The 16,115-nt window shown below is 35.7% G+C and overlaps 1 protein-coding gene across 4 annotated transcripts in view; it reads right to left on the bottom strand.

Annotated features, from left to right (window-relative positions):
* Positions 1 to 16,115, bottom strand: part of PRDM5 (PR/SET domain 5) — a 93,900-nt gene that overhangs the window by 48,415 nt on the left and 29,370 nt on the right. For 2 of the 4 annotated variants that reach the window (XM_088132898.1, XM_007432371.4), the window contains exons 9-10: positions 12,280 to 12,364; positions 10,656 to 10,813 (exon numbers count right to left, since the gene is read on the bottom strand). In XM_088132898.1, the coding sequence (XP_087989024.1) occupies positions 10,656 to 10,813; positions 12,280 to 12,364 (243 nt within the window). Of the gene's footprint in view, positions 1 to 3,444; positions 3,540 to 10,655; positions 10,814 to 12,279; positions 12,365 to 16,115 lie in introns of all 4 variants that reach the window. The other 2 variants (XM_088132899.1, XM_088132897.1) reach the window with 2 other exon arrangements.

Here is a 16,115-nt window from a genome sequence, read left to right as displayed (position 1 = left end):
AAAGCAGTCCTGTTACTAATTTTTAGTTAATTGCTTAACCTATCTTCTGAAATGTAAAAGAATTTAGGATGAATTTCTTATCTCATGAATCAAACTTGTTATTTGGCACTAAAGTTAGAATATTTGGATGAATAGATTCCCATGTGCTACCTTCAAAGTGTGTGATAAATGTATATGTTACAAAGCACACATGCCACAAAATACTGTTTTCTTTGCTTTTTTTAAATTTCTGTGAAGCTTGCTTGTTTAACAAAAGACTTACTTTAACGTTAAAGGGTTAAAACGTGAAGGGAACTATGTTATCACAAGACAGTGTGCAGTTACTATATATTGAATTTACATATATTGAAAAGCAATGTTCAGGATAAAAATAAAAATGAATACTCTAAGTAAGGGAAGAAAAAACTGCGAGATGCCATTAAATACAAATGGAAAAAATGTATTTTTGGAGATACTGCCTGTGATCTCAGCTTGCACCTATCAAGTCTGCCCTTGTATTTTCTAGCCAGCTTTGCATTACCTTTGTTGAAACCCTTTAAATGCTTAGCTGAACTTCCCAAGCTAAATAAGTACAAGACTTTGGTGCAAAAGCTTTTCCCCATTTAGTTCATTCTTGCATACTGTATGTACTGACAGACCCTATTTACGTATAACTAAAATGAAGAAAAATAATGAAGAAGAAGCCCCACTGGTCTAGTCCAGAAAATAAAAAAGAACACAGTTTAATAATATCAAACTGCTGAAGCTTAATTCCATTAAAATCAAATTTATGGAATCATAAGTAGAAGGAATCATTCTGTTTCTCAAAGGATTTTTATCTAACAATGAGACCTAATAATGAAGGAATAGAAATAAACAAAATCCCCCATTTTTCTACTGGGTTCTTCAACCCTATGGAGCAGATGTAACAGAATCCTTGGCTAAAGGGAAACTGGGTGAAATGGTGTCTATTTCCCATTAGTGAATAAGTTCATGGGCAAACCCCTCCTCCCAGACAACACCAAGTATGAACTGCATCTTATGTTTGCTGCCTTTGTTGTTTTTATACTCTTTTTAGGGGAGTATTAACTCAGACAACTCTGTTTTTAAAAGAATCCACAATACATTAAAATCATAAAAATGCACTTCATCAAATAAAACTAAGGGCAGATAAAACAATACAAAATTGAAGTAAGGAACCAAAATAACACATACTAAAAGCTTGTGTTACATAATGCTTATCAGCTCATCTGAAGGTTAAGAGAGATAGAAAAAAATAAATATCTGTTTACAGACAGATTTTTGAAACATAAACACTGAAAATGCCATGTCTTCCATCCCAATCAGTCATATTTTTAAAAGTATTGGGATGATTGCTAGAATCTCCAAATCTGACTGCACCGAGCAGTCAGGGCTATAAGAGGTCCACAATACATTACAACTATGTATAGAAGGAACAATGGTTGCACTGCACCAAGAAATGGGGCAGATGGGCAGCATACAAATTTAATAAATAAATAAATAAAAATCAACCAGAAGCCAGTGCAAGTGACAGAGGACTATGGTTATATAATTAACAAAATATTCTTCAGACATGATCATATTTTATACCAAGCAAACTTCTGAGGTAGCCCTATGGTAAGAACATTACATGAATGTAATAAAAAATAGAACTCTACTGAATAATTGCTCTCCTCAAACTGAAGTAAAAGCCTAACCTTGCTTTTCGTGTTCCAAAATTGGAGTGGCCTTGTCATTCCTAATGAATAGACTGAAAGGGTCTTTAAAAAGGGAGCTGTGGCAGATCATTTCATCCCTAATATCTGTCCCATGGGACTGTATAGAAAATGCCTTCCTATCTCATTAAGATTTATCCAGATTAGTTTCAGGGGTAGAGATTGCAAATATACATTGAAACTTTCTATTTGAGTGAATCTAGAAGCCCCACTCAGACCACCCCTCACAAAAACGGAAATGCCTTTTCACATTAATACCAAGGTATATGAAAGTGGTAAATCATCCTTGGCTTTCCTCTTAAATCGTATATGTATACATGTGTTATATATTTATTTTGCAAAACACTTAGAAAAAAATTAGCCTTAAAGAAAGATTTTTTAAAAAATAATAGAAGAAATATGGGTCTATTAGTCATGAACTCCTCAGTTAAAAAAAAAAACTATTAAGAAAAAAGTATAATTAGCTATGTGGAATATTCACTAGAGTGAATATTATAAACACATCTACCAGGCCCCTGTCTCACTCAATTTTTAAATTCCAATGCCGCTTTTTTATGCTTCAGTTTCAGTATTATTTCCAAGAACATTTGTGGATTATTCAAAGGCTTATAGGAATTTTTAGAGAATAAAAATTAAGGATGTAGTCTGCACTGGGTGCAGTCCAGTGTTTTGTTTGTAAATGCAACCACCAGCACCAGAAAAAAAGGCAGCAGTAAGGTGAGGGCTGACTTGGTTATTGATACTGAGGACTGGCAGTGTGGCATGGAAAAAACTCTTATTTACCTTTGGATAAGATACATACATTTGAATAATAAGTAAAAGACTGACTTCACCCATCATGATAATCATTTTGAGAATGAGCAACCTCTTTCCAATAATTAACGTGCTGTTAAAATGTCAGATGTGCCCATTATCTAAAAGGGATTGGGGGCCCTGCTTTAGAAGCAGACAAGACCTTGCCCTCAACTATAAATAATACTCTCTGCCCAGGCTGAAAAACTCCAGGCAAAATACACCTGGATGCACTTTCTCTCTCTCAAGTTTCTCTCTTACTCTGTTTTTTCTTCTATATTCACAACCTCTTATCAGAAAACTCTGGTACCTTTGCTTTCTTTCTACCCTGTTTCCCAACAAGCATGGTCATTGATAAGAATTCTGGGTGTTGCATTTACACATCTGGAGAGCACCCAATCCAGAAGATACTGCTTTAATTTTTAAAAGGTCCCCTGTTTCTCTGGAAGGGAAAAAAGAGGACAGGGCAGGTCTTCCGCTCAATTTTTTTAGAAAGCACGTAATTCTTAATTTGCAGCCAGTCAGGATAGCCATTGCAGATGGGCTATCAGGATAGCTAATCCTGATAGCCCATCTGCAATGGCACAACTGAGAAGATCATAATTCCTGAGAAGAACCATGGGATTTGTAGTTTTCTCAGCCTCCTGGATTGAATCAAAAGACCAGTGAAAGCAAATATTTCATTCTTCTCAGCTGACATTTTCTGCTAATGTTTTGAAAGTGATGTGGAAACTTCTGATCCAGAAAGTGCATTTTCAAGTTGCCCCTCAATTACACAAAGTAAACATTATGTCAACAGTAATGTTACACTTCTTCTGGAAGCCATCTGTAAAGAAGCTCAGAATGCTTTTGTGCAACGTCTGCATCACTAGTAGGGTTGCTGCTACAGAAAAGCCAAATAATGTCTGGATAGAAAGAGACTGAGCTACCTTCTCACCTCAACTGGTGTATCCTCCAGAACAGGGCTGAGACATTTGGATGATACTTTGCTGTGGGGAAGCTTGCACTGCTGCTGATTGTGCTGTACCTGTTCTGTGGATAAATATAAGGGTTCAGTCTCTAGGGCTGTACATCTGGCACATGCATGAGTGAAAAATTCCCCCCATTCAATAAAACACGGGTTTTACTTAGGTGAGTAGCTATCCTGGTTTTGTAGCTCTTTAAAGAACTTCTGATTTTTAATTTTTTTAAAATTTATTTATTTAGCATAATGCTAAGTATGCTATGTATGGAAAAATGATTCAGGCGATTAGGAATCTCTGATTTGTGTCTCATGTCAAGAAATGATTGAAATAGTAACATAGACATTACCTAAGATGTAGATTGGTGGAATATAGAATTCAATGCAAAAGAACATAGACTTCAAAACTGAATATATGGCTTTGGATATCTCCTTTGCATACAAAAGTGTTAATTTAGCTGTATCAACCTTCAAACAAACCATCTCTTTTCTGATTAGGTAAACAAGGTCTTAGTTTATTCTGCTTAGTTGCCAATGATTCCCTTTCCTTTGTCATTTAACAGATTTTTGCTGGCATTTTTAGTTCTAAACTACTGATCTAAGCATTATAAAAATGACAAGAAGGCATTACCAGGGCCAATTTAAATGTAAGAGCCTTTATATTACAAGCCACTAAAAATAATTGGAATGTTTAAAAAGAGTCTCATTCCATGCATTTGCCAAAATGCATATAGCTCTTTCACAGCAGCAACACAAGCCTGGATAATTACTGGTCCCAGCAATGCTGAGATATTATATAAGCTTCAGATCAATGAATTGATGGCTACAGCCCCTTGGAAATATGGTGGGGTCTGCATATCTATGGTGGTTGGGGCTAGAATCAAAAGTTAGTGGGACAACCATTCTCTTTCTTTCCTGATGCTCTCATCTCTTTCAGCTTCACTGCATATTTCTGCCTCATGCAGCAGACTAGGACATACTATGCCACAATTGCTCGCACAGGACATACGAACTTAGAACTTAGGTATAAGTTCTGCAGGAAAATTACTTTGAGAAGTTTTCAAGATTCTGCTACCTTATCCTACTAGCAATAATTTTTTTTCCAGAAATCCAAGTGGGTCTTGTTTTCTGACCTTGCCAGCCTTTCAGGACTTAACAAGGAGCAATCCTGTTCAGTATTTCGAAACACATTTTAGTCTGGATTCAGATCTGGGTTTTGGACCACCAAAACAGTCTTGATCCCTCAGACAGGGTCTTTTATTGGAAAAGTGAAATTGAACACAACTCTACCTGTCCCCTGCTAGTCTCTAGGTTCCCTTATTTAAAAGATGTCCATTGTTGAATATTGAGTTAAATAATTTTAGGTTAATTTAAAATACAGAGAGAGAGTCATGCTGAGATGTTGAAAAAGTAATTGGAGAATGAGCAATAACCTTATCTAGTAACAAAGGATTTTCCTTCTTATCTAACACCGCAATTCACAGCTGGATTTTTCACACTGGAAATAAACTGAGTTCACTTGTCAAAGCTTTCACTACAAGAATAGGCAACCTTAGGCCCCAAGAACACATGCAATGCAAGTTCCTTTTTGTGTGTGTGGCCTCTCTCTATGTTAACCAAGGGCAGCAACATGATTAGTACAAATCAGTGGTGCAGTTTCCTACTGCTATGAGGCAGGCAACACATTAAAATATAGTGTTAACCCCAAAATAGGATTAATACAACACTAGACAGGACAGAACAAGAAAGGAATTTCACACCTCCCCCCCCCCCCACAAACTGGGAACCCTCCCCCAAACATTCCTATAAGTGGATAAGTCTATCCACTTTTCATTACCACAGCAGTCTTCATTACCTATCACAAAAAGAAAAAAAAATGTTAAGACTGCCCATTGCTGCTTTAATTGAAACTTAAATCAGATCCATTTCAACCTGTGATACCTGAAGTAGAAAGTTGGAGTAGAAAGTTCCACCACTTGTACTTTGGATTCTTGCCCAACGACTTGTAAATTCCATCGCTTGTAACTTCTAGGTAGGTATGATGTTAACTAGGATGCCTTAGTTAAAATCATAAATGCTTTTCAGATATATGATATCTTCTTGCTAAGAAGACAGTCCTGAATCTGTCAGAGATGGTTAATAATTGGCTGTGCCTGATTGAGAGAATAGTGGCTTCCCAATTCTGAAGAAGACCACTTATCAGGGCCCATTTCAAACTGGCTTCAGTACAAACTACAGGGTTGAGACTGCCTTGGCTGCCTTGGTCTATAATTAGGGATTGTGAAGATGTGTGACTTTGCTGGTTCTTCTTCACTTCTCAGTGACTTTCAGTAACACTGAGCATGGTATCTTTCTGGATCATCTGACAGATTTGAAAATGGGAAACACAACTACTCTGTTTTATGTCTTTAGTAGATTTCAGATACTGTATTGTTGTTTGGACATATCTGCTCCTCAAAAACATACCTATTATATCCTCAAGGTTATATTAGCCATTGGATAATATGGGAACTGCATCCCATTCTGGAAGAAAATGATTTTGAAATGGTAGTACATGCACTGGTAACCTCGAGGCTTAACTATCACAATGCTTCTACCTGGGGCTGCCAGGTTAGTCTCAAGAAGGTGACACAAGATCATATAAACACTGAACTATACTGTATTTGTACAACTATTTTATAGTGAATAAATAAAGTCCTGGTTATTGCCTTTAAATCCTTACATGGCTGAGGTCCAGACTATTCTATAGAATACCTTTTCCTATTGAACCTCCAACCTAGCAAGTGAGCCAAAGCAGATCCCTGCCTGCCACTATAGGGACTCTTTCAACAGCGGCTGTAGCAGAAACTGCCATTTTCCTACAATCCCGATTCCTTGCCTGACAAGTATGGTGGAAACCCCAGACATTTATTACCTTCATGATTCAGTGCATATTATAAATCTTGTTAAGAAAAGGAGAATTCCAGTGTACTAGACTCCCCAAAGAATGTATTTGAAAAGATGGACATCATATTTTCCATGTTAGAGGTTTAAAAAAATTGAGGGCTCACTGACCCATAAATGTGATCATTTATTTCTTTTATTGTCACCGCCCATCTCACTGTAGAGTGATTTAGTATCTTTTTGGGACAGTGTATTAATGTATATTAGTAGATTTATGGGGAAATCTTTACATGTTAAAGATGTTCATGTAATGTTGAATTATGTTCCAAAGCTTTGGAATTTAACTGTTTATCAGGAATGGTGGTTCTATCGAGCATAGCGGGGGAGCAAAAAGAATTATATTAAGAAATTGGAAAAGTATGATTGTCAGAAATGTGTGATTTATCTGTTTTGGAAAAGGTAATATGCTCTACTAATCAAAGGATGCAGCAATGTGTGTTACTATGGCAGAGCTTCTGGGATATCTTACAATAATATTTTGTACTGTTCATTTTATAATAGTGAATTCATTGGTAAACCAGTGACTATCGATAAGTATAAAATAGAACATAGATTTTTTCTTTTTTTTTCTGCTTAGTTTGCATTTTTAGTTCTACTTTTAATTTTTTTTAAAATTTTCTTGTTTTATTTAAGATTAAATATTGTTTTGTTAAACATTAATAACGTTTATAAATAATTTTTTTAAAAAAGAATAGGAGAATTCCACACAGTTTGCTCCCAGGTATGAGTCAGACTAAAAGAGGGGAAAAACAGGTAACCTGTTTTCTGCAACATAAACAATTACATTAAGTCCATAGCCATGCTAAAGGCTGCCTCTGACAATCCCATCTAAGCATGAAATCCAACATTTACTAGGTTTCTGTTCACTAGGAAGGAATTATCCTTACTTAGACAAGTTTAGCTGCACTACCTAATAAAATGTACATTTTGTTTGTACACCACCAAGAGTCACTATGTGAGATGGGCGGTTATACTAATGTGATTAAATAAATAAATAAATACATACATACATACATACATACATACATACATACATACATACATACAGCCCAAGCTAATTCAACAGGGCAGTCCAGGAACATAAGAAGCATTAATCTACCTTTATGTGGCTATTAATGGATAGCTTGAGGAATTGCAAAAATATAGCTAGGAAGAACTTTTATTCCTCCCCCCCACAACACACACACCATGCACACACCTCTGATGCTGAACCCATGCATTTTGGACCAATAGGACTCCATTACTGGAGAAAGTAGAGAAAGTAGTGCTGATGAATACATAACCTCTGTTTGCACTATTCAGGTCACACTATTTTACATTTACTTCCTAAACCCTCCCTGTTTGAAGCAATGGCTTGAGAAAAGAGGATCATTTTTCAAGCAGTCTAAGTTCTATAGGCTAGCTTCTCAGGAAACAATTTGGTCCCCCTTTCAAAGATTTTGGAGGGAGGTATCCAAAAACTAAGTAAGGCTCAGATTTTTGATGCTAAGTGCCAACATTTGGTCTTTTCTATTATTCTTCATCTTCAGACTGGCTCTGTAATACATCTTGAGACTCTAATAGATCCTGGCACCACCAAGAAGTTCATAAACTTATTTATTTATCAGATGAACTCTGGGGGACTAACAGCAATCAACAAAAACAATATAATAAAATCTTTATAAACCAAACAAAAAGCAGAAATTAAAATAGCCATAATGCAACTTATGTGGGTAGAACTCATCCACTGCATGTCCACCTTACCTGCTTAACCTGTCAAACCCCTGAAAACCATAGACAACAGTGGAAACCATAGGTAGCAGAATCTTGCAACTTGTACCAATTTCTGAACACAGAGATCCTTTCTTACCATCTGAAACCAAAAAGCATTGCTGCAGCTTTTTCTGGCTTTCCCTTTGCATTTTCCTATAATACTGTGGTGGACTGGCTTCAGACCCATAATCCACATATTCACTGAGGTTGTGTATATTTGACTACCCAGCATGCAAAACTCATTGCTTCCAGGGCCTGACATATCTATTCCTTGCATCTCAGAAGGACATTTCTCCTGTCTTATCTGCCAAATACTGTATGTTGCATAAGATGACCTGTCTAAGAAAGAAGGGGCCTTATGATGATGCTTGTGACGACCTTGTTTCTCCATTAATCCTGTAACTGTGCTGAGTTAGGTGGCTCCTATCTTGTTCACATGAAATACAAACTATCTGTGACAGCTTAAAGTTTAAATACCCACTCATGTTCTATAGTTTATTGAATACTCCATCAGTCTTCATAAGATATATACTGTAAATCAAATCTGTCATGTATTTTGGACATCTGAAGAGGTAAGGACTGGACTAGACTGGCTTTGTCAACACAAACTGTATGATAAGCTGGGGAAATGGGCCTTTGATCTGCCTGTCTGATTATTTGAGCTATTTTATTGCTTCTAAAGATATCCAGATGGATTCCTGGTGGACACAATTATATATTGGTATCTCCACCCTCCAAACTATCAAGATATACAATGCTTTCTGGAATTTGCCAATTTCTACTACTACTTCCCCCCTGAATTTACAGCACATACAAAGTCCCTTACTCGTTTTCTGAAAAAGGGTTCCCCTTCAAGTGGGATTTAAATGCTAATCATATTTTTTCTCTTCCTCAAATAGCCGTTTCCTTTCCCTACTCTGCCACCCAGATTCCATGTATCAGTCATATAGCTAGCACCCATGCCTGTTGCCTAATGCTTCATTGTATTTTCCAATCCAGAGGCCTTCCATTTTCTCCAGAAACTCCAAGCAGCACTTCCTCTATGTAATTATTTAAGAAGCTAAAGGCAAGATTATTGAATCATTCCCTTAACTCAAAGAGATCAGTCCTGTCACTGTTTGCATGGAGCTTCAAGCTGCAATGAAGATACATGTGATTCTCCCCCATTCCCTATTTGTTCCTTTCATACCTGCCTTGTCCACTAAGAAATAAACTGAAAGTTGTCCATCTATGATCTATCAGATCTAATAACATTACAAACATCAGCTCCAGGTGACGAGAACCTCAACAGAGGGTATTTATCACAGTTGACAATTCAGACCTGAAAATATATCATTGTGAACATCCTTCCACAGATTATTGCAAATCCCTCAAAATTATCCGAAAGCCTTTTCAACATTAATGTTTATAGTCAATGTTGTTCCTATTCTGTCTCATTTTAATTAACATTTTTATTTATGTCCTCAATTTAGGATACAAGAGTTGTAATTTTTTAAAAGGTGACTGCTTAGAGTATATTTCAGTTGGTTTCCCTAAAAGCAGCCACTTTAAAGTTCATTTTTAAAAAAGGATTTTATATATGCAAGTTATGATTGTGATATGCATGTAAGTTAGTTGGCCTTTCAACAGATTTGTGTATCTTGTTTGTGTTAGAAAGAACAGTCATAATTGTTTCACCATGCAAGACGTATTTTGGTTATTATTATTACTTTCATATGATTTATGGCTGAAAACACAAACGATGGTGCAAAGATTCAGTGCCAAATTCCCAGATGGCATATAACATGAGCCAAACTGTGAAAAGTATGTCTAGGTTTTGGTATATCTGTTTCATCAAAGTGTTGGCGGTGGGGGGCGGGGGGAGACCAAATGCTAAGCAGGAAGCTCTCTCTCTCTCTCCTTCTGAACAGTGTTACCATTCTGAAGAAGCAGCAGCAGTCAAGGGTGCAGCCGTGCCACTGAAAATGTGACCCGGGGTCAAAAGTAATGACAGACATTATCTAAATTAGGGCAGGCAGATTGCAGCTTAAATCACACAGTGAGGGGTCTCTGTGCAGGCTGAAAAGTGAAGGTCCTCTATACTTTTAGGGCAGAGTTCCTTCTCTTGCTGCAATTATATTTAACTGGAACACAGTACAAATTGTAATGTTTCTCCCAGTAGTCACAATGAAAAAAAAAAAATGACTACAACTTCACTAGAGGTTTCCAGTTTCTTTTAAAAAAAAAGAATAAAAATATTCCTACAGGAAGGAACCCAACTGAACTAGTTTGGGTCAATTAAAGAAACACCAAACAATAACCAGGAACCTGCTTGTTATCTTGATCTCTAGGCTATCGTATGTAACGTTAATATTTTGCAAGATTTGAAGCTCGTGTCTCGAAGCATGCCAAAGCGTACTGATCCACCACTGAAATGAGCAACAGCTGCAAATCTAAGCTTGGCAGAGCTGTAAACAACAACAGCAGAGTGTTTTTGGGTTTTTTGTTTTTACCTTCTTGTGATTCTTGTAAACATTTCTGTGGGCAAATCCCTTTCCACAAAGCTTGCATTTATAGGGTTTATCTTCACTGTGTATTATTTTGTGTGCAGTCACTTGATCAAGTCGTTTGAAGGACTTATTGCAAACCTCGCAGGTGTAGGGGCGTTTTTCTGCAGAAAATGAGTGGGGGGACATTTAAGCTCTTGTTTATATTGGGCTAGAAGATGAAAGGCAGAAACATTCATCTCCTCAGAGAGATTTCTGCAACGAAGTCAACCCAATTAAGATTAAACCAATTAGAAAGACATCTTATGCCCTTTACGTTATACAGTTAAGTCGCTTCCCAAAATATAAGCCATGGCGCATCTTGAGAAATTGGCACGTTCTTTGCAACAATCACAGCAAAAACTAAACTCTGATTAATTAGCTTAAATCAAAAGAGAATGACTTCAAAGAGGCAAAGCTTCTTGCCAGACTAACAATGAGAAAGAGGGCATGACAGTTTAAACATTTTAAAACTTAATTAGTAATACACATAGCATATTCATTTCTATTAAAATTCAGTTGATATGTTTAAGTTTCCAGCTTTCAGTTGGTAGCTGAACTCTTACTACTATACCATTCTAATCTATAACCTCAATAAACTTCTAAAAGTTTCTGAAATTCATTCTGATTCTTTGTTTAAACAAATGTACTTGCAGCGTGCTGTGAGATGAGGATAGCAGATAACAATAAAACTGCTTTGCAAAGTTGAAAATTGTTTGAAAAGAATTGGGGTAGGGGAAACAGAACATAGTTGAATTTCTGCTGCCTATGGAGAATATGGCCTGGTTTAGAGATAATAGAAGCATTTTGCTAATGACTAGAGACCAACAGGTAATGGATGTCTCCTTCTCTTGCCAGTGTCAGTCCACAAAAACAGCCATTGCTAAAGGTTCATCTCTGCATCATTTGCATCCAATGATACTAGTTGGGTAACAATCAAATTGTTAAAAATAGTTTGACAAAATTTTAAGAAAACTGATCAAGTTGGCAAAGGGGTCCAAGGTGGGGTGGTATGCTGGTGAAGCATAGGCTATATTACAAATGCTGACCTTTCTAGGATTGGCACAACCAATTAATGGTAAAGCATTATAATTATACATGTAGGCTTAAACTTATAAAGCCATTAAAACCTGTCCTTGATCTAAATCATTTTAGTCAACTACCCACTCAAAGTATACCTATCCAAAAGGAAGTATGAAAATGCACTGTTTAGAAATACAAAGCTATCTTATTCATATCAAAAGAATTACCTTCCCAAAAAATTACCTTCCCAAAAAGGGAAAAAAGAGTTATCTAGGCTATGAATTCATTATCTAATAGTTCTACTTTTTTCAACTTACACATTCCAGATGCATTTGATGACATTTCATAGAATTATCAAATAGTACGGCCAAAGGAATTCTGAGAATTGTAGTATAATATATCTGAAATGTGTTTGGTCAGGAAAGGCTGTAATGGCACAACAGTCTATTGGTTTATTAGCATTTAACACCATGCAATTTTTGAAAACTCCAATGTAAGCATGAACCAAAATAATTTAAAATAATATGAGGAGTTTTATTTGACATGGAAGAAAAGATTTGTCTTTTACCTGAGTGAGTTATCATATGGCGTTTTAGCTGATTAGCTGAAATAAATTTCTTGTCACATTCTTGACACTCAACTATTTCATGAACCTGCAATATGAATATTTAATATAAATTTAGCATACTGCACAAATGTAGTTATTTTAGTTATTTATATTTAAAAATAACCTGCTTTTCAAAGTTATAAAAACAAATCCCAATGTGAGCAAATAAATAAATGCAATTTACAATAAATTAACTGGACAACCTCATCAACTGGTACAAATGTTGCGGGGCCTACCAGAAAATTAGATCCTTTCTCCTCTCATGAATTTAGCTAAATCTGAGAGGCATTCATTTTAACAAGCTAATAATGAAAACTGTTGAGTTCCTATACCTTGTTTGAACATCCTACTGATCACCACCGAAGCCGCTGTCATAAAACTGAATGTGATCCTGATACCCAGTATCATAACTGATTTATTTGGAAGGATCAAAACAGATATGCCTAGATCATTCCTATGTACACCCTATTTATGTATAAAATAACAAGAGTGGTTTTATTTTAAGAGGAAGCTTAGTTAAGTGCTTTTTTGCTATACTTGCTTTTCTTTCTTCCTAATTCCAGTCCTGAAAATTAGTATAAAATGAAGCAAGGTATCTGAAATGATCAGACACAAAAGAGGTTGGGTGCCTCTTTCCCATATGCTTTTTAAGAAGACCCCTTGCCTTCAACAGGGCATAAACTTATATTTGCCAAAGCCATATCTAGTTTTGTCCTATCCAACTAATCTGATAAACACAAAGGGATTCCTTATCTATATAAAGTCAAGAGGTGAGCTTGAGTCCTGGTGTCCTCATGGACATATCCATGTAATTTTTTGATATACCCCTGCCACCTTTTGGAATTCTTTTCCTACTACATCCCCGGAGCTCTCCCATCTAAGTAGTACCCAAGTATACCCTGCTCAGCTTCACAGTCAAGTGCTGCCAACTGCTGAGGTGCATACATATACTTAGCATACACACAAGCTTGATATAACTGCATGTGTGAGACTCAGCCAAAAAGCTACTTGCTAATCTGAAAAAAAAAAACAATAGAAAATAATATTTTAAAGGTGAAGAAAAGAGTAAATGACCCACAGAAATGTTATTTCTCAGTCTGGCTCCTTCCTGGCAGACTCTAATGTATACTCCATAAATTTGCAGATAGTTTTTCCTTAATACTATAATCCCCTAAAAAGATTCTCTAATCCAATCAGTGTGATCTGACTTTTAAAGACAATACTAAACACTTCGCTAGTTTTGGAGTTTATGAAGGAATTGGCTTTATACTTTAGTGTCTGTGAAAAAAAATATCTTTTGCTTCTTACAGTTAATTTCTAAAAACTGTTTTGGAACTTGGGCTAATTCCTTGCCCTGAAATGAAACTCCTAAAAAGTTGCTTAGATGAAATTATGAAAGATTACCTTCGTTGGCACTCTGGACATAGATAAACTAGTCTACAGATAAACTCATATTGTACTGGAAATAAATATATCTCTTTATATAAGAATGTAAATCTCATCCTGCTAGTGCTTATGCATCATTCATCATGAGTCTGTACTCTAAGGAAGTATTTTGTTGCCATTTTGCATACACATTATAGGAAGAGCCTGTAATTCTGAGCTAGAACATAGTTTTGCACATCGGAGAGCACAGATGTAATCTGTGATATATCCAGTTCAAAACCTCATAGCTAGCAAGACTGACACAAAGTATGTGAAATCATGAAAAAAGGACTGCCACTCAGAATGGAAAGTATTGACTAGATAATCTAGTCTTATGATACAACATAAAGCACTTTCTCGTTCGTTTGTCAGAAGCAAAACAATGATATTCATAATATAGTGGAAGGTTAATAATGAATTTCTCAAATACAAGCTTAGCATTTAAACAGGGACTGCCATACCATGAAAAGGGCGGGGGGGAGGAGAGAGGCAAGGTTAAACCAATCTTTCATGTAGTTATTAGTATCAAGAAATAACAAAGTATTATTTGCTGTATTAATACAGCATTTTTTTTATTTTTCTGATAGTCCAGAAGAAAAGGCATATATACAAAATTATGCATCAACTATCAAAGTAATTTGATATAATAATTATAATAGAAATGTTCATAGGATTGTTTGTTCTAGATCATTTTTTAGTTTTTTTCCATAAACCTAAGATGATAAAAAAAATCCGTTTCTTTAGAAATAAAATTTTATATTTCTTTTAGAAGATTATACAGTATAACCTTTAATCTTAATTAAGTTTATACAGAATAAATGAATACATCAATATAATCCTGAAAGGTGACTGACAAAATGTAAATATTCAAACACCATATGTATGTGTGTATATATACAGGTGGTCCTCATTTAGCAACTGATTTGTTTAGCAACTGTTCAGTTACGATGGTTATGAAAAAGTAACTTTGCAACCAATCCTTGCATTTACAACCTTCACAGGTCTGTAAAGCAAAGGAAAGTTGAAGTAAGATCTTAAGCTTAATCACAGTTTCACTTAGCAACCACTTTGTTTAATGACCGAGTTGCCAGTCCCAATTGTGGTTGCTAAACAAGGACTACCTGTACACACACACACACACACACACACACACACACGAACATACACATCTCCCTTTGCAATTCATTATTGGAATAAAACAACTCTACAATCATATATTTTACTACCTCTACCTTATCTGTCAGATGTTCTAACTTGTTCTCCGTAACCCACTAAGAAAGAACAGAAAGCAAAATACCTAGCCTATGGGGAAAAAAAGCTCTTTTGTTTTACAGGACCAGAACTGGGTGCCTTGGAGTAAACACTGAAAAATAGTGCCACTTTGCTTGAGATTAACTGCTTATGTAGTTACTAGTTTTAAGACAAACTGCAAAGCCAGATCATTATAATAAAAGCAAAAAAAAAAAGGGGGGGGGGAAGAATAGCACACAAAACTCATAATCAGAATGAGAAAGTGAGCTTCAGGCAGTTACCAAAATAAAGTTTATTAATACAAATATGTTATCCAACACATTTTTAATATCCAACACATTTTTAACATAGGCAATAAGTGCAATTTCTTCTAAGTATAAGGCAACTTCCAAAATGTATTTGTATATGCAGCTGCATCAATCAAAACAGACTGGGAGTATATCAGCTTCAGAATCTGGAAGTACTACTGAACTGAGAAACTTCAATATCACACTTTGTTCTGAAAATAAACATGCTTCCAACTCTTAAGAGCAGTATGCTGGTGTGGGCAACACCTAACGAAATGTCAGCCACAATGACAGATATTTTATCCTGTATAGTTTTCAGATATCATTGACAGAGGTGAAACAGATACTTTTTTTTGCCTAACATCTATCATTTGTCGTCTTCTTTTAAAATAATGTTCCTGGACAATTAAATGTAAATATTTTAGTACAGGATAAATGCTGTTTTGACTAATAGTGCTAATAATATTTAGTAGAACAAATAGTGCAGAATAGACTTTTGTTAAAAGAAAAAAATCATTTGATTTAAGTGGCTATTAAATTATTATGATATACCTATGGATTCAGCATCTATTCATAATTTTAAGCATTATGACTATAACTAAAAATGTAATATATACCTAAAGCTAAATTGCTATATCTAGGACAGGGAAGAAATACAAAATGGTGTTTTGCTTTATCTTTGATTTAACATGATAGTGAAAATAAATACTTAGGTTTCAGACTACTGTGTTTATCAGCTGGAAAAAAACCTGGATAACTTGGGTCTCAGCAGTTCTCAGGGGACTGAACTCTACGGCCTCTACCCTAGCAAAGTTGAAACCTGCTGGGGGCCAG

The sequence above is a fragment of the Python bivittatus genome, unplaced genomic scaffold (genome assembly GCF_059951505.1).
Source record: "Python bivittatus isolate LINGU-HERP-01145 unplaced genomic scaffold, Pbiv_v1 ctg000070_np1212, whole genome shotgun sequence".
Lineage (NCBI taxonomy): Eukaryota > Metazoa > Chordata > Lepidosauria > Squamata > Pythonidae > Python > Python bivittatus.
Note: the sequence above shows the minus strand (reverse complement) of the source record. Positions and strands in the feature narration are given on the sequence as shown.